Source organism: Sapajus apella, unplaced genomic scaffold (genome assembly GCF_009761245.1).
Source record: "Sapajus apella isolate SASKATOON/1434 unplaced genomic scaffold, GSC_monkey_1.0 scaffold182, whole genome shotgun sequence".
In the NCBI taxonomy this organism is placed as follows: domain Eukaryota; kingdom Metazoa; phylum Chordata; class Mammalia; order Primates; family Cebidae; genus Sapajus; species Sapajus apella.
Genome location: NW_022437122.1, coordinates 175426 through 201974, shown reverse-complemented (window position 1 = coordinate 201974; position 26549 = coordinate 175426). Strand labels below are relative to the sequence as shown.

Below are 26549 nucleotides of genomic sequence, written 5' to 3'. Positions count from 1 at the left end.
ATTTAAAACACAGATATATATGCTTGTGCATAGAAAATCCTAGCAGGGGCTGGGCGTGGTGGCTCATGCCTGTAATCCCAGCACTCTGGGAGGCCCAGGCATGTGGATCACCTGAGGTCAGGAGTTCAAGACCAGACTGGCCAACATGGTGAAACCCTGTTGGGTTTTCACCAAACAAAAAATTAGCCTGGTATGGTAGCACGCGCCTGTAACCCCAGCTACCTGGGAGGCTGAGGCAGGAGAACTGCTTGAACCTGGGAGGCCAAGGTTGCAGTGAGCCGAGATTGCACCACTGCACTCCAGCCTGGGCAACAGCCGTGAAATTCCATCTCAGAAAAAAAGAGAATACTAAAGGGTACCGGAGAGAGGACTAAGAGTGTGCTGGGCGTGCTGAACAGGAGGTGGGCAGAGGCTGAAATTGACCCTCTTATTTTAAAGCTTGAGACTAAATATTTGTTTTATCTGAGTTCCTTCCTCAGAAAATACCTTCATGCTTCTAAAAAAAAAAACCATCAAGGAACTGAAACTCACCAGGTCACCACATCCAGACAAGCAGGCCCAGACCCGGTATTCTCCTGATTGCTTTCTCCTGCTCTCCCTAGTTCCTGCTTCCTTACACATTGTTACATTTTCCCCCTGCTGTGTAAGCTCCTAGTTTTAGTTGGTCAGGGAGCTGGATTTGAGAAGGAGTTCCCATCTCCTTGGCCCCAGCAGCAGATTAAAGCTTCTTCCTTATATAATAACCATCTTGGTGGTTGGCTTTCCGTGCAGTGAGCAGCAGGACCTAGACAGAACCCTGGTGCTTTGGTAACAGTACTGTTAAACTTGAACCCATGCATAAATAAAAATATATTGCAAGGTTATTCAGTTTAGAAAAAGAAGACATGAGGTTAAAGACATTCCCTAGAAACAGCCCGTGCCGTACCGCGTCTGCAGCTCCAGGGACCTTTTTTTTCCCGTTATGATGAATGTATGTGCTGTATTCGGCTTGATGATATCTTGCACCTGAAGGGGCAGGGACAAAGAACCAAGCAAAACCAAGCTGGTCACTTTAGCAGGTCCTTAACTCTGGCCTCATGTTCTCTGACTTAGAAGTGTTTCCCCGAGGAGGTAGCTGAGGTGAGCCTGTGGCCCCATAGTTCTGCAGGGAGAGGGGTGCAGAGGCTCAGGTCACTGTGGCTGCTGCATGAGTTGGTCCATTGGGGACAGTGGGCCTCCGGTCCTGCTCTGACACAGCTGGGACTGCTCATCTTCTGTGCTTGGAACTCTGTTGACCAAACCCACTTTCCAACACCCAGCCTGTCAGCCCTTCTCCCCACGTCACTCCCACCCACCCCACTTGAAGACAAGTCATTCCCCACAGGCACCACTGGGCACTGCCCCCACAGCAGCCATGTCCCCTGAGGAGGGAAACGGATCTGATGAGAAGAGTGAGGATGGTCTTAGCCACCCTGCAGATGTCTGAGCCCCAGAGCAGGTGTGGCCTGAGATTAGAGATGTAAATACAACAATGTATGCCCAGAACAAATGAAAATGGGGTCACTTCTTCACAGACCCGCAGCCTCAGATTCCATCCTCTCCCATCAGGATGAGACCACAGAGACCATGGCACATGTGACAGCTCCTGGTAGTCCCCAGGCCAAACCCCCAGGAACCATCTGACCGCCAGCCAGTGGCTTTAGGGAAATAGAGACCCTGGGCTATGCCCAGAATCCCGACTTTCCCTAAACACAGGGTGAGAACTTCTGCGTTAGCATATCAAACTAATTAAAATATGACTGATTATTTTTTAATGGAGAAACACTAGGACAGTGGTTTCTTTCACTATTATAAAAAGCCAGCCATGTAATTGTGGTGACTCATGCCTATAAACCCAGCACTTTGGGAGGCTGAGGCGGGAGGATCGCTTGAGTCCAGGAGTTAAGAGACCCGCCTGGGCAACATAGTGAGACCATGTTTCTACAGAAAATAAAAAATTAGCCAGGCCTGGTGGGGCATACCTCTTGTCCCAGCTACCTGGGAGGCTGAGGTGGGAGGATGATTGCTTGAGCCCAGGAGGTTGAGGCTGTGGTGAGCTATGTTTGTGCCACTCACTGCATTCCAAGTTGGCTGATAGGGCAAGACCCTGTCTCAAAAATAATAATTAAAAAATAATAATAAGACAACCTTTAAAAAAAGGTATTTTCTCTAGTCAGTCATTTTTTTTCTTTTTGAGATGGAGTAACCCAGGTTGGAGTGCAATGGTATGATCTTGGCTCACTGCAACCTCCACTTCCTGGGTTCAAGGGATTCTCCTGCCTCAGCCTCCGGAATACCTGGGATTACAGGCACACACCACCTCGACCGGCTAATCTTTGTATTTTAGTAGAGACAGGGTTTCACCATGTTGGCCAGGCTGGTCTTGAACTCCTGACCTCAGGTGATCCGCCCACCTCGGCCTTCCAAAATGCTGGGATTACACGTGTAAACTGCCATCCCCAGCCTAGTCAGTCACTACGTTTTTTTTTCTTTTGAGATGGAGTCTCACTCTGTTACCATGCTGGAGTGTAGTGGCGAGATCTCGACTCACTGCAACCTCCGACTCCCTGGTTCAAGCGATTACATGAACCACCACTCCCAGCCAGTCATTATTTTTAATGGTATTTCTTAACCCGAAATCAGAGAATGTCAAGGTAAGAAGGGATTTTTGGTGGCATTAAGCAAGTGATTACATATTTTGATTAAGCAAATATTTCTGGAGTACCCATTAATTCAAAGCCCTCCCTACAGGGGACGGGGACCCATTCCAGCCCCCCAACTCCCACTGCAATGAGGCACAGAATAGGCCCTGGGAACAGGGGGACAGCAAAGAAAAAGGTCATTGGTCATTCTGGACCATGCCACAAAGCTGCCTAGGACTCTCCCCCAGGCCCTGGTGCAGGAGGACAGGAAAGAGCTCGGGACCCAGGGACCAGGCAAGAGAAGCAGGCCCTCGCCCCAGCCAGATTTCTCCCTGCAACCCTGAGCTTCATCTTTGGGTTTGTAAATAGGGCCCCAAATCCTAGCCTCACAGGTGACAGGGTTCAGTTCAGGTCCTGGTGCCATCCTGACTGCTCCCTGCATCCTCCAAGGCTCTGCAGAGAGGGGAGTTGGCAGCAACATGGCAGGTGGGCCAAGCAGAGAAGGCTGGAATCCTGCCCTTCCAGCCCGGGGTGCCAGGACCCAGATAATGCCTTGGTCACAAACAGGGTCTGTGGCATGGAGAAGCAGGCAGGGTTGCCAGGCTGCACAGAGGTAAGTGCCCCAGTAGCCAGAGCCTGATGTCCCCAGCCCTGCTCAGTGTCCCTTCCAGGGGGACGTGTTTGAGAGGGAGGAGCTCACCCACCTGGAGGCCTGAGATGTCCATCTTCTCCCGGACGCTGAACTTCTGGCCCATGAGCCGCAGTTTGGGCACACAGTAAAGGATCATGCTGTTGAACTGCAAGAGGGATGGCACAAGTGAGGAACGGGAGCTGCCTGCAGGCCACCCCCAGGGCCCCAGTGAGCTTCCCACATTGGATCCTTTTCTTTTTCTAAAAATATGCTATAAAGTGAAAAATATTTTTAAAAAGATATGCACAGTAACTTTAACTAGGGTTAAATCTTTCAGTGAGGAGACTCTAGTCACTAGCTGCTTTATTGTGCATTTCTTTTTTTTTTTTTTTTTTTTTTTTAGATAGAATCTCTCTTGGTTGCCCAGGCTGGAGTGCAATGATGCGATCTCAGCTCACTGCAACCTCCACCTCTCTGGTTCAAGTGATTCTCCTGCCTCAGCCTCCCAAGTAGCTGGGACTACAGGAGCGTGCCCCCATGCCCGGCTAATTTTTGTATTTTTAGTAGAGATGGGTTTTCACCATGCTGGCCAGGCTGGTCCCAAACTCCTGACCTCAGGTGATCTGCCCGCCTCAGCTTTTCAAAATGCTGGGATTACAGGCGTGAGCCACTGCACCCAGCCAAACCAAAACTTTTGAATGAGATACTGATAGATTCACCAACATGGATGAATCTCTCAAACCCACATGCTGAGCTAAAGGAGTCTCATCTCGTGGCACTGATGTGACATTCAGGAAAGGCAAAATTCTAGAAACAGAGAAGAGGTCCCTGGTTGCCAGGGCAGGGGAGTGCTTGCCCACAAAGGGGTGGGACAGGGGAATGGGAGCGGCGGGCGAGGGCAGTGATCAAATTGTTCTGTAACTTGGCCATGTGCAGCGGCTCACACCTGTAATCCCAGCACTTTGGGAGGCTGAGGTGGGTGGATCACCTGAGGTCAGGAGTTAGAGACCAGCCTGACCAACATGGTGAAATCCTGTCTCTACTAAAAATACAAAAATTAGCCAGGCGTGGTGGTGCGTTCCTGTAATCCCAGCTGCTCGTGAGGCTGAGGCAGGAGAATCGCTTGAACTGGGGAGGTGGAGGTTGCAGTGAGCCAAGATCATGCCACTGCACTCCAGCCTGAGCGACTGAGTGAGACCCTGTTTAAAAAAAAACCCATTGTTCTGTAACTTGATTGTGATCATAACTGTATTCTTCAAAACTTAGAATTGTACAGCAAAAATCAGTTTTAGTTAACATAATTTTTAAAAACTTTAAAAATAAAACTTTCAAAGAAATAATTGTTTATTCAAGAAGAATTAGAAGCTAGAGGAAAATGGAGGAGCCATGGCACCCAGGGTGGGTCTACTGGGCCACGGCACCCGGGGTGGGTCTACTGGGCCACGGCACCCGGGGTGGGTCTACTGGGCCACGGCACCCGGGGTGGGTCTACTGGGCCATGGCACCCGGGGTGGGTCTACTGAGCCATGGCACCTGGGGTGGGTCTTGAATTATATTTGCTTCCCACCTTCCCCATCCCTCCCAGCCAGGGTTTGGAATAGTTGAAACCATGATTCGCTGCTACAGTTCTCCGTGCTCTGCTGATTGCTACAAGTCGGAGTCTGCTCAATTCCAGGGCGGAAAGACGTATTGGCTATGAGGGATTAAAACATGAGATATTTGCAGCAAGTGGGGAAGAGCCTCAGGCAAAAGTTTGGTGCCTGGATGTGGAGGAGCGAGGCTCCCCATGACTGGGGGAGGGATGCTGTGGGTCTCAGAGGGAGCCAGAATCCCAGTAGAAGAGGCCACAGAAGAGCCGTGTCCTTGGGCAGCCAGAGCCCTGCTGGCACCACCCTGGGTGTGAGGCAACTGGCAAGGAAGGCTCTGTGGCTGGGCTGGCAGGGGCTGGGCTCACCAGGAAGAGGTGGCGGTCCTGGGCAGTGCCATTCTTGGCTGACAGCTTCTGGATTTGACCCTCCTTGATCAGCTCATTGGCCGGGTTGACGATGTCCTCTTCCCCACCCAGCTGCTCGTACACCTCCAAGAGCTTGTGCATTTTCTCCTGCAAGAGACATGGGGCTCAGACATCAAAGGTCTGTGAGGGTGGCTGGAGACCCAGAGACGTGCCCTTCCTTGCAATGAGTCACTGATCAAGGTTGGGAGGGAAAACACAGAGCAATGCTTGACTCGAGTATTGAATGATGAACTGGGGTTCACCACCCAGAACATAGTAACAATGATAAACAGCAACAGAGCTAACTGCCTTGCTGTGAGCCAGGTGCTGTTCTACCTACCATACATGTTTTTGTTTGTTTCTTTGTTTTGAGATGGAGCCTTGCATTCTCGCCCCAGCTGGAGTGCAGTGGTACCATCTCAGCTCACTGCAACCTCCGCCTCCCAGGTTCAAGCAATTCTCCTGCCTCAGCCTCCCGAGTAGCTGGGACTACAGGTGCATGCCACCATGCCTGGCTAATTTTTTGTATTTTTAGTAGAGACACAGTTTCACCATATTGGCCAGGCTGTTCTCAAACGTCTGACCTCGTGATCCACCCACCTCGGCCTCCCAAAGTGCCGGGATTACAGGTGTGAGCCTCCACGCCCAGCTTCTATACATGTTTTAACTCACCTAGTGAGGTGGGTGCCATTGTTATCTTCAGACAAGGAAACTGAGGCACAGAGAGGTCGGTTGAGTGTCTGAGACTCAGACTTGGACAATCCATGTCACCCTCCCCTGGCCCTGGTGACTGGTGGGGTGGTCATGTGGGTAACGAACAACCAGAGGTGCGATGGGACAGGGTCAAAACTCACGGCCCAGCTCCCTGCCAGAAGCCAGTGCAGCGGAAGGCAGAGCTGAGCCCGCAGCAACCTCGGCAACAGCCACGTGTCCAAGACTGGACCTGCTGTACCTTAGCAGCCCCGTCCTTGGACCTGAGTGATCTCAGCCTGCACACCCAGGAGGCAGGCGGGTTTGCCTAACCCTTCTGTCTCTGGAACCAATGCAGGGAGGTGCAAGTGGCACCAGGTGCAGGGGCCACTAGAGGAGCCGGCAGCAGAGAGCTTGGAGGTGCAGACTACGGCAGGGGTGAGGGCCTTTTGGGAATTGGGGGAATGGGCAAGTACCTGGAATACACACAGGGGAGCTGCGTGTGCACCTGCCCACTACTGACCTCAGGGGCCTGGGTGTGAACCTGGTATGTACTGGGGAGCTGCGTGTGCAGCTGATGTCTAACAGTGGAGAATTGCATGCACCTGGCTGGTACTGGGAGGGCTGGGCAAGCACCTGGTGTGCACTAGGAGGGCCGGGTGCACATCTATCATGTCCTGGGGAGCTGGGTGAGCACAGAGCCAGTCCACGAAGGGACGAATGCAGCTTTAGTGAGTGAATGATGACAGTAACACTGAGCACTGACACTTTTGTCACCAGGTCCTATTCTGAGCCTTCTATGTAGTGATTCTTTTTATCTCCACAGACACCCAGTGAGACAGGCTGTGTCGGTGCTCCCATTTTATAGATGGGGAAACTCAGGCACAGAGCCTAAATAACTCACCAAGGACACGGGTCTATTATAGCAAGGGGGCGGGGCTATCCAGCTGACCCCTTGGGGATGGGTGTGGGGGAGGTGTAAAGGAGTCACTCATGGAGCCCCCAGGGACAGGGGTGGAGGGGCCGGCGCACAGGCCCCTGGCCCTCACACTTGCTGCGGCACCCTGCCAGTCCGCCCCCCGCACTCACAACTTTCCGAATGGCGGCATTGGAGTGGTTGGCGGCTGTGGAGATGAGCTCCAAAGACCCTGCAGGAAGAAGACGGGTGAGCCTGAGGCCACGGTGGCCCCGTTTTTTGCTTGCTGAGGGGCTCCAGGACAGCTGCCTCCAGAGACAGGATCTGACTCTGCTCTTGGCCTTTTCCCTGGGTGCCTGGGCCACTCTAGAGGCCTGGCCCGGAGGAAGGGGGTGACCCTACCCCTGACCTTGCCCCTGCCCCTGCAAACACATCCCTTCTTCTGGGGCCAACACCAGGCAGCGGGCTCCGATGCTCCTTGCACAGAGGCCTGCCCAGGCTCCCTGCCAGCCACACTGGTCGCTGCCCTTGGACTAGGAGCAGCCCGTGCCTGCCCCATGAGGCCCATTCCTGGGGCCTAAGCTCTGGACAAGGCCAGCATTTAGCAGCACCTTCCCCAGACCAACGTCCACCCGCACACTTCAAGCAGGGGAGATTCTCTGCCCTCAAAGACACTGAGTCCCTTCCAGGGCTGTTAGGGGCTCGCTCACTCTCTCTCCTTCCTTTCTCTGTCTCTGTGCATCTCCTGCGCTCTCCCTCCCTCTGTTTCTCCCTCCCTCTCCCTCTTTATCCCATCTCCCTATCTCTCTTGCTGTCTCCATCTCTCTCCCTCCCCTGTCTCTGTTTCTCTCTCCCCTACCCCCACAACCCCATGACTCTCTCTCCCTCTCTCTCCCCACCCCCACAGTTCCTGGCAGGTACCCCTGCGCCCTCCGGGCAGCCCTTGGCCCCAGCTCACTCTCTGCGTCCTTCCGGTCTGGGGCGTCCTGTGGGAGCCTCTTCAGATAGTCCTTGAGCAGCAGCTCGTAGCGGGGGACCCTCTGCACGGGCTCCAGCATGTGATGCTGCAGCGTCAGGTTCCCGCACACCTCCTGCTTCTGTGGGGATACACGGAGCATGAGGCACCCCAAGGACACGAGTGTGGATGCCAGCCCCGCCCCAGCTTCTGGCCACCACTGCCCCAGGAGGCTGCCCGGAGCTGAATGCCCTTCAAGACACAGCTGACACAGACCACACTTTACAACTGGGGAAACTGAGGAAAGGAACAAGGACTGTAACCCCAGGCAGGCTGGCTCTTGGTCCAGAGATGGCTCTATTTTTTTTTTTTTTTTTTTTGAGATGGAATTTCATTCTTGTTGCCCAGGCTAGGGTGCAATGGCGCGATCTCGGCTCACCGCAACCTCCACCTCTTGGGTTCAAGCCATTCTCCTGCCTCAGCCCCCCGGGTAGCTGGGACTCCAGGCGTGCCACCATGCCCAACTAATTTTGCATTTTAAGTAAAGAAAGGGTTTCTCCATGTTGGTCAGGCTGGTCTCGAACTCCTGACCTCAAGTGACCCACCGGACTCAGCCTCCCAAACTGCTGGGATTACAGGCGTGAGCCACCGTGCCCGGCTGAGCTGGCTCTCTTATAAACATCCTCGATGGAAAAAATAAATGCCTGGACAGGACTCCTCCCCTCAAGAGTGTGTTCTCCCCACTCCCACCCACCCGCGGGCCTAAACAGGGCTCCCCCCACCCCTCTGCTGGGACATCAGGCAGAGCTTCGTCCAACTCTCCCCCCAGGGTATAGGGCCAGGGCCTGTCCTCATGCCTAGAAGCCGCTCTGGGAGTCCTTCTGCAGATGGCCCTCTGTGTAAACACACCAGTGTTCTGGTCGGTTGCTGAGACCCGCGAGCCCCACCCCTGCCCAGCACTGCTCACCGCTCCCTGCGCCTCCCCTCCCCCCCCGCCGCGCCCCCCCCCCCCCCCCGCAGCGCCTCCCCTCCCACCCTGCAGCACCTCCCCTCCCACCCTGCAGCACCTCCTCGCTGCTGTGTCTCCATCTGCATCCGAACCTCAGACATGTATGCTGGAGGCTGCCACCCTGTCACCTCTGTGCTCCCCACTCAGGTCCTCCTGCCCCGACTACTTAGCCTCTGCCTCCCCTGATCATGCCCACTGGGGAGCCTGTGGGGGCCTGCTGCCTCTGTCGTCCTGTCCACCAGCTTCCCCACCCACCTGCCAGCAGCTCCAGGGCCTCAGCCACCCTCACTCGGCTCAGAGCCCAGAACAGAATGGCTTCCAGCTCAGATGAGCCCAAAAAGGCCTGGGACGTAACAGGATGAGAGAAACCCAGGTGGACAACCTTCATAAAGACAACTGTTTCTGGCAAGACATCAAGGGCGGATGAGGAGCAGGATATTGACATAATCTCCAAGTACCTTCCTGCAAGAAACTTTTGTATTTTTTCTTTTCATGGAGTCTCGCTCTGTTGCCCAGGCTGGAGTACAGTGGAGTGATCCTGGCTCACTAGAGCTTCTGCCTCCCAGGCTCCAGCAATTCTCTTATCTCGGCCTCCCGAGTAGCTGAGATGACAGGCGCATGCCACCACACCCAGCTAATTTTTGTATTTTTAGTGGAGACAGGTTTCACTGTGGTGCCCAGGCTGGTCTCGAACTTCTGACCTCAGATGACCTGTCCACCTTGGCCTCCGAAAGTGCTAGGATTACAGACAGGCATGAGCAATGCCTGGCCAAGAAATTTATTAAAAGGGGAAAAAAAACCCAGCTTCACCTGAAGAGTCCTGGCAGATGCGCCCTTAATCAAGTGAATATCCCCAGGACTGGACGCAGAGACTGTTCCACCCGGCAGGTTGTGGGAGAAGAGTACAGCCTCACTCCAGGGAAAGGCACAGCCTCAATCAAACCGAGGACAAACAGCAGAAAAGCCCAGGCAGGCAGTCTACAAGTAACCAGTCTGCACCCCTCAAAAAGATAAGGACAGAGACCTCTTCCAGACCCAAGGGGACAAATGCAATACTGAGTGCAACGTGTGGCCCTGGGCTGGGTTATGGACCAGAAAACAAGAATGTTATTGGGACAACCGGTGACATCCGAGTATGGGCTTTGGAGTAGACAGCACCAGGACATCAGGGTAAAATCCCTGATTTTGATCACTGTGCGGGGATTACGCAAGAGATACTCCACGTTCACATTCAGTGATAAAGAGTTACGGTGCCTGCAACTTAGTCTCAAAACACTCAAAAGTCATCATCATCTGTATGAGTTTAGAGAGAATAATAAAGTAAGCAAGACAAAATGTTACCAGTGTTTGACAATTTGCCATGTTTGCAACTTTCCTGTAAAGGTTTAAAATTATTTCAAAGTAAAAGTTTAAAGTTTAAAACATGCTTTGGATTGGCCGGGTGTGGTGTTTCACGCTTGTAATCCCAGTACTTTGGGAGGCCAAGGCGGATCACCTGAGGTCAGGAGTTTGAGACCAGCCTGACCAATATGGGGAAACCCCATCTCTACTAAACATACAAAATTAGCTGGGCATGGTGGCACATGCCTGTAATCCCAGCTACTCGGGAGGCTGAGGCAGGAGAAGCGATTGAACCTGGGAGGCGGAGGTTGCCGTGAGCCGAGATCTCGCCATTGCACTCCAGCCTGGGTGACAAGAGCCAAAAAAAAAAAAATGCTTTGGATTAAAGGAAGGAAACCTGCCATGGGAAACTTGACTGCCATGCGATCTTGTTTTGTCCATGCCAGGGCTTCTCAGCCTGGGTGCTACGAACATTCAGGTAGGAGACTTCTCTCTGGTGGGCCAGCCTGTACACTGCAGTGTGTTTTGCAGCATCCCTGGACCCTACCCACCAGATGCTGGGTGCACCACCAATGTCTGCAGATATGGCCTGGGATCCCCAGGAACGAAGTTACCTTCAGGGAATGGCTGGACTATACTGGGCCCAGGCGGAGGACCCTCCCCACAGCCTGCCTGTGACCTAGGGTGAGGGGATGCGCGCACCAGTGGTCGGCCTGCAACTGGGGCCATGTCTGCCTCAAGTGTCCCAGGCAGACGTCGTCCAGGACACAGCAGTGCTTCGGTAGCTGCTGCAGACAAGTGTCTGCATCCCAGTCTGGAAAGCGTCTAGCCTCCTAAGGGTCTGCTGGACCCAAGAATGGGGTCTGCCAGGGATGGACAGAGAACCACAGCCTGTGCCAGGAGAGCACCTGTTTCGCTGCACCCTGGAAAGGCTCATTCAGGCTCCACAACACACGTTTCATTACGCCACATGGCCATGTGAATATTTCACTGTCTCAGCATCTATACAGAGGAAGAGCAACCCCCCCGGAGTAGGCCCTTCTTCATTCTGAAGCCTAGATGGGAGTTGCCAACTCGACTGGCAACCCAAGAAGAAAACCAAATTAATCCTGATTTTGTCTTCTTCTTTTTCTTTCTTTTTTTTTGAGACAGGGTGCAGTGGCTTGATCTCAGCTCACGGCAAACTCTGCCTCCCAGTTCAAGCAAATCTCCTGTCTCAGCCTTTGGAATAGCTGGGACTACAGGCATGCCAAGCCCAGCTAATTTTTGTATTTTTAGTAGAGACAGGGTTATATAGTCTTGGGTGGTGGGAAATACATTTATAAATAAGCTTTACATTTTAAAAAGTGGTGAATGGAGCTACTTAAAAATAAATTCTGTATGGCAAACAACACCACGAAGTTAAAAAATAAAAGATCCATGGGGAGAACTAATCTGTGACAAGCACGAGAGAAAGCAGTTGATGTTCCTAGCATATAAAAACCTTGTGAATCCAAGGTCAAGAGCTCGAGACCATCCTGGCCAACATAGTGAAACCCCGTCTTTACTAAAATACAAAAATTAGCTTGGCGTGGTGGCGTGCACCTGTAGTCCCAGCTACTCGGGAGGCTGAGGCAGGAGAACTGCTTGCAGCCGGGAGGTGGGGTTGCAGTGAGCCGAGATGGAGCTATTGCACTCCAGCCTGGTGCCTGACAAAAGAGCGAGACTCTGTCTCAAAAACAAACAACAACAACAACAAAAACCTTGTGAATCAAGAAGAAAAAGACCAACCCTGCAGGAGACAAGAGCAGCCAGGGCTGTGAGGAGGCTGTTAGCAGAAGAGAAAAAGAAAAAAGCAATGTAACAGTTAAACAAAAATGCCTGCACTAGATACTGAGGGGCACTGTGGCATCAGGGACTGTCCTTTGAATCCAGGTTCCAACAGATAACAGCTCATGATGCTGTAGCTTGCACAGCCTCTTGAGCCACGATGTTCCCTTGGGAATGCTGATTTGTCTCTGGGAGTTCTTGTAAGGATCAGAGCATCAGTAGAACATCTGGACACATCCCATCATTTTACTAATTTTCTCCATGTTCCAAAACTTCAGTAATGTCATACATTACTTTTGGGAGTAAAAAAAAAAATATGTTTTTCAAAAATAAAACACCTGGCTCTGTGCATCTTGAGAATATCCGTGTCCAGACTCCCGCTGCCCACCTTACCTGGATGCTGTGGATGACGTCTTTAAACAGTGGGGAGCGCTGGGTCCACGTGCTCACCAGCCCCACGGCCCGGTCAAAGTTCTTGACGTACTCCCCATACATCTTCAGGAACGGGGCCAGCTTCTGCAGGATGTCCCCGAGCCGTGGGTTCGTGTCCCTTTGCGAAGAAGTGAATCGTCAGAGAAATAGCTGGGGTCAGTGGGGGCTCCAAGGTTAGTGGACATGAACGCCACCAGGGGAGCGTGGGGTGGCGGCCAGCTCTGTGTGATGGTGAGCAAACTGGTCACCGTCTCTGAGCCTTCGCCTCCTCCCCATGTCATGTAGAGTAGAAAATAGTTAATTGGGCAATTAAATGAAAGGTGCCTGTAAAACAGTTAAAAGGGCAAGCTTAGAACCAGTACCCCAAACAGGAGACAGCCTTGAATGATACGCCAGTTATCAAAGAGAACCAATAAAATAGCAATATGCTCCTTTTAAATGGGCAAAGGTTAGAAACAATGGTTCTATCTAATGCTGGCAAAGTCCTAGGGAAAGTAGCTCTGTAGTACTGAGAATGAAAACTGCTGCTTTGGACGGAGATTTGCAAATAATTTTCAAGAAATAGAAAAATATACTAATTGCCTTTGATCTTGGAACTGTTTCAAAAAGAAAAAAGCCACAAGTACAAAGCCATCACTAAGGCGTGACCATGACTGTGCACGCCCACATTTAATTTAAAGGCCCTCAACTGGGAGGGTGGGTAAGTCGTTGGACCCCTGTGCTGTTACAAAAGGAGCAGAGAAGGTCATATGTGCACTCAGGAGTTAGCAGTCTCCAGGGCCTTGCAGGAGAAAACCTGTCTCTACCAAGAAGGCCACATCCAGTCCCGACTGCCTCAGGGACACAACACAACCTGCTCGGCAGCTGGACCGTGTCCTTCTACAGACTTATAAATCGACACAGCCCCTCCTTGAGAACAGGTGAAAAGACTCCCCCGGAGTCCTATCCCAGGCAAGCCTCTGTGGTCTCCTGGGCTGCAGCTTAGAGAAGAGGCTTGTGGGGCACAGAAGGATCAAGCTCCTGATGCAGAGGGAAGCCGGGCCTGCGTAGGGGGCAGGCAGCAGAGATCCTAAGTCAAACAGCAGCGGCAGCCCCCAATGAGGAGAAACCCAACACGCAAAGTGGGCAGCTGGTGAGTGCGGGGCGGGTGGGCACGGGATGTTTCATGAATTGTGACTTGTGCTGAGCTGTCCCTCTGCTAATGAACAGAAGCAGCAGTGGGACAGTGGGACAGTCCACAGGGACAGCAGGAGGATCTGAGGTCCACTGTTGAGGGGGAAAAATAGCTTTTTTTTTTTTTTTTTGAGACAGAGTCTCACTCTGATACCCAGACTGGAGTGCAGTGGCGCGATCTCGGCTCACTGCAACCTCTGCCTCCCAGGTTGAAGCGATTCTCCTGCCTCAGCCTCCGGAGTAGCTGGGACTACAGGCACGTGCCGCCACACCCAGCTACATTTTCTTTGCATTTTTAGTAGAGACGCGGTTTCACTGCGTTGGCCAGGCTGGTCTCAAACTCCTGACCTCATGATCTGCCTGCCTCAACACCCAAAGTGCTGGGATTACAGGCATGAGCCACCGCACCCGGGCTCGAAAAAACAGCATTTTTTAAACGAAGGTGGAGTGTTAATAAGCTGGGAGGGAAAAGAAAACCAGCTAGCACTATCCACTGTGTGGCGTTTCCAAATGTCAAACTTCATTTCAGAACCTCAGAGCCCGAGTGCGGCCTTGAAAGCCCTTCATTCCGCATCATCCGCTTTCTCAGGAACTAAGCCTTGGAGATGCTAAGTGGCGGGCCAAGGTCACCAATCAGGAGGGGCGGAGTCCAGATCGGACCCAGGACCGTGCAGAGAATGAGGCGCCCGGCCACCATGAGACAGCCCCCCAGCACTTGCCTGGCTCTCAGGCACATGAACCCCAGGTGTAGAGACCACCTGAGGGGCCCCACGGGCATCTGCAGCCGGTACTCACCACTCCTCGGTGATCCGCGTCTGCAGCTCCGGCAGCAGGAACTGCCCGTGGAAGCGGTGGATGGAGGAGATGTTAGAGAAGATCCCCGTGATGACTTCTGGAGGGATCCCCGCATCTGTCAGCCTGGTGCAGAAAACCTGAGCACAGAGAAGCCCGCGCGTGGCCGCTGAGCCTCTTCCACGGAGCACAGTTGCCGCCCCACAGTCGGCCACAGGTGTGGGCACTTGGTGGGGGCCGCTGCTGCCCCAACCTTGTGTTCTCTTAATGAACTTCAGAATCATCGTCCTGACCCCTTCTCATCGAACTGGTTCGGACAACTTCATGGTCTTAATGCAAGGTCACTTACGACTTAGGATTGTGGGTGAGGCCGGGACAGTCCCCTGAGGACGGGGAAAGACCTCTTTCCTCAGCCACCTCTCATGTGAAATGGAAGGTTCACATTTCCTTTTCTAGCTTGTGAGATAAAAACAGTGACAGCACTGTCTGTCAAAACTCCAGCTTCCATGGGTGCTTTTTTTCCTGTGCTCATAAGCCCCATGTGTCATGTGGGTAGGGAGGAGTGGCAACGCCTGTCCCAACTATTTATGCAGAAAAACATCCAGAAGCTATTCACATGCTCAGATAATGCAGCTGCCAAGAAGAACTGTCCCACAGGTGACGGGGCAAAGCCTTTTCCTCAGAGCTACAAGCACTGAAAACAAAACAAGTTTCTAGGGCAGGCCTGGTGACTCACACCTGTAATCCCAGGACTTTAGCAGGCCGAGGCGGGTGGATCACCTGAGGTCAGGAGTTTAAGACCAGCCTGACGAATATGGTGAAACCCCGTCTCTACTAAAAATACAAAAATTAGCCAGGCGTGGTGGCACATGCCTGTAGTCCCAGCTACTCAGGAGGCTGAGACAGGAGAATCGCTTGAACCCAGGAGGCGGAGGTTGCAGTGAGCCAAGATTGTGCCACAGCACTCCAGCCTGGGTGACAGAGTGAAACTCCATCTCAAAACCAAAAAAGTTTCTAGACCAGACTTAAATTTGTCTGAGGTCTAGTATTTAAGTCATTCATACTGCACCTATAATACCCAACCAATACTGAGAGATACCGACACTGCCCACTGAGACTCTGGGAGTCGACTAAGGCGGGCCCTGGAGCCCTGTGGGCTACCTGGTCCAGCAGGTGCAGCCGCTTCACGTAGGTCTCCTCCGTGTGCAGGAGCTCCTGGGCAATGTGGAGAAGCTTCTGGGGGCCAGAGTGCTGCGGAGAGAAGAGATGCAGCTCACCTGGTGAAGATGAGCCTTGGGAAATTGGCACCTACTAAGGGATGTCTCTGTGTGCAGAATGACCAGGGGCCACCGGGGCGGGAGGAGGCCACGGGGGCAGGAGGAGGCCACTGTGACAGGGATGTGATACTCTGTTCTCATAGATATTTCCATGGAAGATTTTGGGAAAAGCACAGTAGTTTCTGGCAGTCCCCCAAAAGCCTCTTCACCTCAAAGATGACTCCACTCTCCTGGGCCTTCGACTACAGAGCAGTTGCAGTGACCACATCAAAATATATTGGACAGTGATGTTAGCAAGATGGTGGAGTCAGCAGCTCTTGGCCCTCCTTCCCCATAGACACATAAGGTTAATAACAATATATGGGCCAGAAGACCTGTATGAGAATTCCAGACACCAGCTGAGAAGCTACAGCACCCAAGCCATTATAAAACCAAGAAAAGATTTCAGCAAAAGGTGTAGGGAAATTGGTGACATCTGGCAGGCTTGTCTCAGTCCACGTGGGCCACTCTAAATGCGTACCACCATGTCCAGCTAGTTTTTTTCTGTTTTCTTTTTGTAGGCATGAGACTTTCACCATGTTGGCCGGGCTGGTCTTGAACTCCTGGACTCAACCCATCTGCCCGCCTCAGCCTCCCAGAGTGCTGGGATTACAGGCGTGAGCCACCGTGCCTGGCCTCCTCCTGCTTTTTGACATTAGGCAGGCCAACAAACCTCTGAGCTTCAGTGACCCCAAATGCAAAACATCAGCGTCACCACCTAGTACCTACATTGCAGGGAGGTGATGAGGCTGGACTGGAACAACACGTATGAAAGACTTGGTGCAGGACAAAGGGCGAATCAAAGCTGGAAATCATCACTGTGGAAGTTTTCGCTGAAAATGCCTGAGACTGGGTAATTTGTAAACAAAAGAAGTTTATTTCTCACAGTACTGAGGGCGGACCTGCTTGCAGGACGGTGGCCTGAACACTATACCCTCACGTGGTGGAAGAGAAGAAGGGAGATGAAGGCTGTGTTGTCACATGGTGGAAGAGCAGAGGAGAACAAACCCACGAACTTCCTCTTTTATAAGGGCCCTAATGCTATTCATGATGGCTCTGATTTCATGACTTAATGACCTCCTAAAAGCCCTATTGTGGCAGGCCAGTTCTCCTGACAATCACACAGACAGGCCTGCATGACAGTCACAGACAGACCTGCATAGCATTCCAGATACACAGGTAGATTTCCACAGCACTGCCTTAACATTGAGCAAATAGTTAGACCTAGGGAAATTGGGGCCCAGACATCAAAGCTAGAAATGAAACATCTAATCAGTAGGAGCCTTGCATAAGCTTCTCTCTAACCCGGAGCAAGTCAAAATAATGGAGACAGTCTATTCCTAGTGCCAGGACCCATCTCGGGTCAATGGAATCTGAGACAAATCAAGGTAACAGAGGTAGCTGTTTGAATAGATTCATTGACGAGTCTAAGGCAGCTCTCCAGACCAAGCTGTAAAGGATATAAGTTAGAAATAATCACTGCAGTACCACAGTAGACAGGGCTTGAAGGTACTGGGGCCATTTTAATCAGACTTAGCAAGCATTTTTTGCCTCTGACCTTCCAGGTGAAACAAAATTAACTACAAAGAAACAGAAAAATATAGCTTAATCAAAGAAACAAAATTAAAAACTCCAAAACTGATCCTAAGGAAACACAGATCTATGAAGCTGCTTGAGAAAAAAAAAACATTTAAATAGTTGTCATAAAGATGTTCAATGAGATAAAAGAGAACACAGATAGATGACTAAAAAAAAATTAGGAAATGATCCACGAACAAAGTGAGGATATCAACAAAGAGATAGAACTATTAAAAGGTACAAACCAGGCATTCTGGAGCTGAAATACACATTAATTGAACCAAGAAATTTTTAAGAGGGTTTTGACAGCAGACTTTATCAGGCAGAAGAAAAAGTCCACAAACTTGGGGCCAGGCGCGGTGGTTCATGCCTGTAATCCCAGCACTTTGGGAGGCCGAGGCAGGTGGATCACGAGGTCAAGAGATCAACACCATCTTGGCCAACATGGTGAAACCCCATCTCTACTAAAAATACAAAAATTAGCTGGGCATGGTGACGTGCGCCTGTAGTCCCAGCTACTCAGGAGGCTGAGGCAAGAGAATTAATTGAATCCGGGAAGCAGAGGTTGCAGTGAGCCGAGATTGTGCCACTGCACTCCAGCCTGGCTCCTGGCGACAGAGTGTAAGACTGTCTCAAAAAAAAAAAGAAAAAGAAAACGTCCACAAACTTGAAAAGAAGTCATTTGAAATCATAGAGTCAGATAAGAGAAAAAGAAGTAGAAAGAGCAAGGAGAGCCTAAGGGACGTATGAGCCACTATCCAGTAGATCAATATATGCACATGTAAGTTCCAAAGGAGAAGAGAGAAAAAGGGGCAAAGACTTTATTTACAGAAATAATGGCTGAAAAATTTCCAAGTTTGAGGAAAGCGATGGCTTTAAAACTTCAAGAATCTCAAAGACTTCCAACTAGGGTAAATCAAAAGAGAACTATACCAAGACACATTATAATTATATAACTGTCTAAAGTCAAATACAAAGAAAATCTTGAAAGCAGCAAGAGAAAAGCAATTTTTCTCATGTAAGGAGTCCATAAGATTATCAGAGGATTTGTCAGTGGTAACTTTGCAAACCAGAAGGAAGAGGGAGGATACATTAAAAGTGCTGAAAGAAAAAAAAACCTGTCAACAAAGAATATTGTATTTGACAAAACTGTCCTTCAAAAATGGAGAAATAAACACTTTTCCAGATAAACAAAAGCTGAAGGAGTTCATTACCATTAAATCTGCTCTAAAATAAAAAAGATTAAAGGAGTCCTTTACGTTGAAACAAAAGGACGGTAAAAAGCAACACGAAGCCACATGATAATGTAAGGTTCTTCAGTAAAGGTGAACACATGGATAAATACAAATTTGTCCTTTTAGTGCGTAGAATTTAAATTACAAAAACATTTAAGCATTTAAATCTATATGAATTTGTATACAATAAATAAAGATTAATTCATGACATCAATAACTAAGCAGGGAGAGGGAGGTGGAACTGGAGGTGGAGTTTTTGCATGTGATTGAAGTTGTTATTGGTTTAAAATAGAATGCTATAAGTCTAATATGTTTTATGTAACTGCAATGGTAACCACAAATAAAATATTTATAGATAAAAAAGGGGTTGGGCGCAGTGGCTCATGCCAGTACAGGTATTGATCGACTTACCACCTATGCAACTTACGACCATTCGACTTTACGACCACAATCGCTAGCCACGACTGCTCTGCGTCTGGCAGCGCAAACGTTGCCCAGCTGGGCGCACGACAGTGCAGACCAGCTTCCGGCAGCACTGCCATCTCTGTGTGCACCATTTCAACTGTTATCCCAGACTCGGTACAGCAATTTGTGTTTTGTGTCTTGGATATTTTTCATCAAACCCCTCCCAATAAACTTCTTATACATTTCGAAGCAATGGACCCAAACATCGAACGATTTGCAAGGATTGAACGGATGGCACACCATGTGTTTCGTCCGTATCGTGAAATTTATGAAGAAAAAAAGAAACATACAATTCAGACAAAGTTCACCATGTTTATGAAAAAGCAACTCTGGTAACCCCAACTGCTGCCTCAGATGACGACATCAACGATCCACAGCCAAGCACCAGAGGCCAATAAAATGTTTCGTACATGTTTATATATTTTGATATGTTTTGCAATTGGGAAAATGTTTCCTATGGTATTTTTTACACCTGTATTTTGTATTTTTGTATGCACCTGTATTTTGTAATTTTGTATGTTTTGCAAATATTAAACCAGTTGTACTGGTAATGCAGTGTTTTACTTAACCCTGACGAATGTAAAAATAAGAAACAAAATGGTGTAGAGATGATACAAATGGCATAAAATGAACAAAGAAAATTATGATAAAATATGACAAAGGTTTTTATAACATCATTTCACAGTATTGTACATATAGCCTACTCAACTTACAACCAAATCGTGTTACGACCGGTCTGTCGGAACCAATCATGGTCGTAAGTCGAGCACTAGCTGTAATCCCAGCACTTTGGGAGGCCAAGGGAGGTGGATCATAAGGTCAAGAGATCAAGACCATCCTGGCCAACATGGTGAAACCCCAACTCCACTAAAAATACAAAAAAATTAGCCAGGCATGGTGGCACACACCTGTGGTCCCAGCTACTTGGGAGGCTGAGGTGGAAGAATCGCTTGAACCCAGGAGGCAGAGTTTGCAGTGAGCCGAGATTGCGCCACTGCACTCCAGCCTGGTGACAGAGCAAGACTCCGTCTCAAAAAAAAAAAGGAAATGAGAAGGAAATAAAGGCATATCACTACAAAAATCGATGAAACACAAAGGCAGTAAGAGAGAAGGAAGGACACAAACAACAACCTATGAGATACAGAAAACAACCAAATGGCAGTGGTAGGTCCTTTCATATCAGTAACTGCTTTAAATGTAAATGGACTAAATTTCCCAATCAAAAGGCATACTGGCTGAATGGATTAAAAATAACAGCCTCCTGGGACTTGAGTGTAGTTATAAATAAATAAATAAATAAACAATAGCCTCCAACTATATGCTGTTGATAAGGACACACACAGGCTGAAAGGGACAGGATGGAAAAAGATATTTCATGCAAAAGGTAACCAAAAGAGAGCAGGAGCAGCCATACTTAGATAAAACAGACTCTATAGCAAAAACTATTACAAGGCTGGATGCAATGGTGTACACTTATAGTCCCACCTCCTCAGGAGGTTGAAGTGGGTCACTTAAGCCCAGGAGATCGAGGCTATCCTGGGCAACATAGTGAGACCTTGTCTCCAAAAAAAAAAGGAGAGTGATATCAGCAAGATGGCCGACTAGAAACACCTGGCACTCCTCCCCTCACCCCAAGAAAGGACTAAGGCAGAAACGACTGAGATTTGACAGGTGCTAGAATGAGTGGTGGAGTAGAGATGCACCCGTGAAGATTGAAAGCCCAAGAGAGCAGCGTGGAGGCAGCCAGCCTCCAGCAGTCCCATCTCCCTCCACCCAGATAGGATCTATCCAGAGTCAGGAGGGACTTCCCTTTGCAGCAAAAAAGTACAACACAGAGAATCCCACAGTCCTTGCAAGCCCCAAGCCCAGTTTGGAGAGTTGTGAGAATCCACACAGCCACATTGCCCCAATTAGGATCACAAAGTGTGGACTCCCCATCCCCCAACCACCCCTGTGAACCAAGCTGCTGTGGGCATGGCATCATCCTGAGACTACAGCCACCTCCAGAGTGCTCCAGGAAGTAGCTACTGTACCTCTTCAGCACTGGGGCTCCATCTCCATTCCACCAAGAGCACATGAGTGTTTGAATGCCACAACCGCAGCTGTATAGAGCTTGGGCCTAGGATTAGCAATGACTCTAGTCCTACATAGCAGGGAAACCAACTCTCAGTGCCACACTTTCAGCTCAAAGAACAGTCTGCCAATGCCACCCAGGAGGAGCTCAAGCAATCCTCCCAGCTATTCTTCAGAAAGGAAGGAGAAATAAAATCTTTAACTGACAAGCAAAAAAATAAGAGAATTCATCACCACTAGACCAGTCTTATAAGAAATGCTCAAGATAGTCATATATCTGGAAGTGAAAAGGCAATAAACACCATCATGAAAACATGTAAAACTATAAAACTCACTGGTAAAGCTCATATACAAAGGAAAAAAGAATCAAATCTTGTCACTGCAGAAAACCACTCAACTGCAAAAATAAATAATGAGAGGAGGTAAGTAACATAGGGTATAAAAAACAACCAGAACGCAATCAGTATAATAACAGGAGTAATTTCTCATCAACAATAATAATCTTGAATGTAAATAGATTAAATTCCCCCATTTAAAAAATAAACTGGCTGAATGGATTAAAACAACCAAGACCCAACTATATGCTGTCTACAAAGAAATTCCCCTTACCTGTAAAGACTTACATAAACTGAAAGTTAAGGATGAAAAAAGATAGTCCATGTAAACAGAAACACAAAACAAGCAGAAGTATCTATACTTGTATCAGATAAAGAAGACTTCAAGTCAAAAACCATAAAAAGAAACAAAGAGATTACATAATAGTAAAGGGATCAATTCAGGAGAAGAATATAATAACTGTAATTGTAATTGTAAATATACATGCACCAAATACTAGAGCACCTAGATATAGAAAGCAAATATTATTAGATAGAAAGGGAAACGTATACCTCCAACACAATAATAGTTGGAGACTTCAACACCCCACTCTTAGCATTAGACAGATCATCTAGACAGAAAATCAAAGGCACATCAGATTTATTTGCACCATAGGCCAAATAAACCTAACAGACATTTACAGAACATTTCACCCAACAGCTGCAGAACACACATTCTTCTCGTGAACATATGGAATATTCTCTAGGGCTGACAATATATTAGGGCACAAAACAAGTCTCAGATTTTTTTTTAATCAAAATTATATTAGGTATCTTATCTGACCACAATGGAATAAAACTAGACATCAATAAGAAGAGACACATTCAAAGCTCTGAAAATATATGGAAATTAAATAACATGCTCCTGAATGGCCAGTGGGTGAAGGACACAAAATCAATATATGAACATCAGTAGTGTTTCTATACACAACAAACTAGCTGTAAAAGAAATCAAGAAGGCAATCTCACATACAATAACTGCAAAATAAATACCTAGGAATAAATTTAGTGAGGGAGGTACAAAATCTCTACAAGGTGCAAAAGTGAAATGAGAACTCAGGACCTCAATTCATGATGCCAAAAGAAAAAAATTAAGCTGAACGCTGAGTCATGCAAGAAACTCTTTCCTTTTGTTCCTAACCAGACAGCTATAGATGAAAGGTTAAATGTCTCCACAGGTGGCTGCCCTACGTTTACCTCATTTTATGTAAAGTGCGGATTTGCTGAGCAACAGATGAATACATAATTGACTATTTGCCTACCAGCCCCTTTTCTCTTGCAACCTGTAGATTAACATATCTTCCCTTTCTCCCCTCCAGCCCACTTTTTCCCTTTAAATACTTAAACCTTCAAAGGCCTCTGGAGAAAACACAGGCCACAGACTGTTTTTCTATGATTCCGTGTTTATTATTTTTTCCAGGCATGACCTCAACCTTGGCAAAATAAACTTCTAAACTGATTGAGACCAGTTTCAGATACTTTTTGGTTTACCAAAGACAACTAAAAAACACTAATGAGGCTGGGTGTGGTGGCTCACTCCTGTAATCCCAGCACTTCAGGAGGCTGAGGCAGGTGGATTACAAGGTCAGAGGTTTGAGACCAGCCTGGCCATCATGGTGAAACCCTGTCTCTACTAAAAATACAAAAATTAGCCAGGTGTGCTAGCGCGTGCCTGTAGTTTCAGCTACTTGGAGGCTGAGGCACGAGAATCACTTGAACCTGGGAGGCAGAGATTGCAGTGAGCCTAGACTGCACCACTGCACTCCAGCCTGGGCAACAGAGTAAGACTCTGTCTCAAAAAAAAAAACCCCAAAAAACAAAAACACTGATGAGAGACATTGAAGTGGACTGTTTCATGAAAGGGCTGTGCATGCAAAGAGTCCACCAAATGCAGAAGGAGTTGAGGAACCAAAGAACAAGGAAGACTAACATAGTTTCAGAGCAGAGGGTGATTTATTGGGGAACTGACAGACAGGAGCATGGACATGGATGGCCAAAAAACAGGTAGATCTTCACGCTGTCAACCCCCAAACCCAGGACTTATATGTCATAGAGAAAGGGTATACAGTGCTTCAGAAGGAATGTGAAGGACATTGAAGTCAACCTCTCAGAAAAAGGCAAGAATGCGGTATGTATCATAGCCTAAGGGCAGGATTTATGGTCTGTGTTTATGATAACATCAGAGCTGTCATAGCATAAGGGTAAGATTTACAGTTAAGTATTTGCTCTTATACAAGGAACAGTAGATAAGGTAAAAATCTCAGAGGCATTGCTGGAACTATGGTTAATCAGAAGTCAACATGGCAGATTAGTGTAAAGTAGGTAGCCAGGCAGACATGAGGAGGGCAGTAGCAGCCCTGACATATCACGAATATTGGGTGACCATCATCAGTTGATAATGGCAGATGTTTTTGTGTAGGTAAGGGAACCTGCGCAGAGTCCTGCCTGGGTATGCCTGCAATGGACTAGAGGCCCACAGGCACTGAGGGAATGGGGTAGAGCTACCAGGAATTCATGCCTTATGCAGGAGAGGAGCCTGGTCTCTTCAGCTAGTGTGTAGTGGACTGGTATTCAATCTGTGAGGTGGGAGCCTGTTGGCAGGTCCCCCTTTTTCTATGCTGAGAGCTTTCTTCTTGCCTAATGCATTTGCCCTCCTTACCCTTCAATGTGTCTTCATGCCTAATTTTTCCTGGTTCATAAGTATCAAGCAGAACAGGGGCTAACTGCATGAATAGTACTAATAGAAGACACATAATCCTTCTATGACCTTTTTTCTTTTTGAGACTGAGTCTCGCTCTGTCACCCAAGCTGAAATGCAGTGGTGATCTCTCACTACAACCTCTGCCTCCCTAGTTCGAGTGATTCTCCTGCCTCAGCCTCCAGAGCAGCTGGGACTACAGGTGCGTGCTACCACACCCGACTAATTTTTTTGTATTTTTAGTAAAGACATAGTTTCATTGTGTTAGCCAGGTTGCAATCTCCTGACCTCGAGATCCACCCACCTCAGCCTCCCAAAGTGCTGAGATTACAAGCATGAGCCACCACGCCTGGTGTTGGCTATTTACAGCTTTTAACAATTGAGTACTCTTTTTTTAAAAAATTGAGACAAAGTCTTGCTCTGTCACTGGAGCGCAGTGGTATGATCTCAGCTCACTGCAATCTCTGCTACCTGGGTTCAGCGAGTCTTGTGCCTCAGCCTCCCTAGTAGTTGGGGCTACAGTCAGATGCCACCACGCTTGGCTAATTTTTTTTTTGGGATTTAGTAGAGACAAGGTTTTGCCATGTTGGCCAGGCTGGCCTTGAACTCCTGACTCCAAGTGATCTGACGGCCTTGGTCACCCAAAGTGCTGGGATTGCAGGCATGAGCCACCATGCCTGGCCAACAATTGAGTACTCTCATAAATAAAATTTGGAGCATATTTGTTTCTCTCTACCTGATTTCTCCAGAATCTGGAAACTATTTGTGAATATTCTTACTTATGGCAATATAGTTATTTGCCTAAGTACAAAAAGCATCTATTTTCTTTTGGAACAGGAGAAATTGGTTGTTTTACCAAGGCTTTGACTGGAATATCATGCTTTTCTTTAAGGAATCAGAGTTGACTTATAGAGCCAATAAAAGCCTCTTGGGAAAACTGTCCTCATATCTTGTCTACACAGTTTCTGTACAGGGTTCCTAAAATGTGGTGAGTAAAAAATGTCACATTCTAACAGGCCCAGGAGCCCCAAGTTATCTTGGGGCCTCAAGAGGAGAGGGATTTATCCAACTCATACAGGTATCTAATGGTACAAACCCATGGCTGGCCTCAAGGCTTTAAAAAAAGTCTTATCTGGCCGGGCGCGGTGGCTCAAGCCTGTAATCCCAGCACTTTGGGAGGCCGAGGCGGGTGGATCACGAGGTCAAGAGATCGAGACCATCCTGGTCAACATGGTGAAACCCCGTCTCTACTAAAAATACAAAAAATTAGCTGGGCATGGTGGCGCGTGCCTGTAATCCCAGCTACTCAGGAGGCTGAGGCAGGAGAATTGCCTGAACCCAGGAGGCGGCGGTTGCGGTGAGCCGAGATGGCGCCATTGCACTCCAGCCTGGGTAACAAGAGCGAAACTCTGTCCCCAAAAAAAAAAAAAAATTAAAAAAATAAAGTCTTATCTAAAATTCCTTATGAAACAAAGCTCCATCAAAGCCAACTTAAAAAAAAAAGCCTATGTGGCAAATAATTATTTTTGCTGTGCTTTACGCAAATAATCAGACCAACTAAAGTAAGACTAAAGTCTTACTTTGCAAACAAATCAGTCTTATCATAATTCATTTTTAATAAAAATGAGGACTGGAGAGAGAAAAATTATGTTTCAAGAACTATGGTACACCTGTCATTAGTTTCTAGTCTCATCAGTTAGTTTTTGAATTTTTGTCTGCAATTTAGACTAATGCTGCTTATTCCTGTGAACCAACCAGTGATCTCTAGCTGCACTTCAGAAGAAACAAAAAGAGATGTGTAATGTAAAAATCTAGATCAGTGTTCTAATTCCAGGCACATATTGGAATCTGCTAGCAATCCTATGCACCCAAGACATGACTACAGCCACCAGCTACCTGGGTAGGTTGGCAGCCTTCGGATGTTTTGGAACTGTCCTCACTCCCTTATATTTTGACATTCTTCTAAATCTAACAACCCATTTGTCTCCTCGTGCCTTCAGGCCATCCAGCTCCACGTGATCCTCAGGGATATAATCCTTTCAATATTCAAGAGCCACCTTTCTAAAGAGGACCCCAACTGCCCATCAGTGAGACATAGCAGAGGTGAAATCCCGCCACTGTCTCCCTTGGGCCTGGCTGGATACTGCTTTCACCAACCCACAGAGCCACCCTGCCCTGACAGCTAGCAAGCAAGAGGCCAAGACTCACAGAACAATCACCACTGCCCCTCTGTCAGCAGGAAGCAGTTACAGAAGACTGACTGTCCATCTTCTCGAAATAACTGGGTCTTGGACTCTTGAGGAGGGCAATGCTACAGTAGGTAGTCAGAAAGACGTGAATAGGGGAGGAGAGGGTCCCTCCCCGACAATCAGGAATGTGAGGCAACCATCACGTGATGGTCAGGTAGTT

The 26549-nt window shown here is 48.5% G+C and overlaps 1 protein-coding gene across 4 annotated transcripts in view; it reads right to left on the bottom strand.

The window, feature by feature from the left end:
* FGD3 (FYVE, RhoGEF and PH domain containing 3) overlaps positions 1–26549 on the bottom strand; it is a 70244-nt gene that overhangs the window by 18861 nt on the left and 24834 nt on the right. For all 4 annotated transcript variants that reach the window (XM_032268510.1, XM_032268509.1, XM_032268511.1 and 1 more), the window contains exons 3-10: positions 15563–15652; positions 14405–14541; positions 12398–12554; positions 7849–7987; positions 7064–7122; positions 5246–5392; positions 3365–3457; positions 926–1005 (exon numbers count right to left, since the gene is read on the bottom strand). In XM_032268510.1, the coding sequence (XP_032124401.1) occupies positions 926–1005; positions 3365–3457; positions 5246–5392; positions 7064–7122; positions 7849–7987; positions 12398–12554; positions 14405–14541; positions 15563–15652 (902 nt within the window). The remainder of the gene's footprint in view (positions 1–925; positions 1006–3364; positions 3458–5245; positions 5393–7063; positions 7123–7848; positions 7988–12397; positions 12555–14404; positions 14542–15562; positions 15653–26549) is intronic.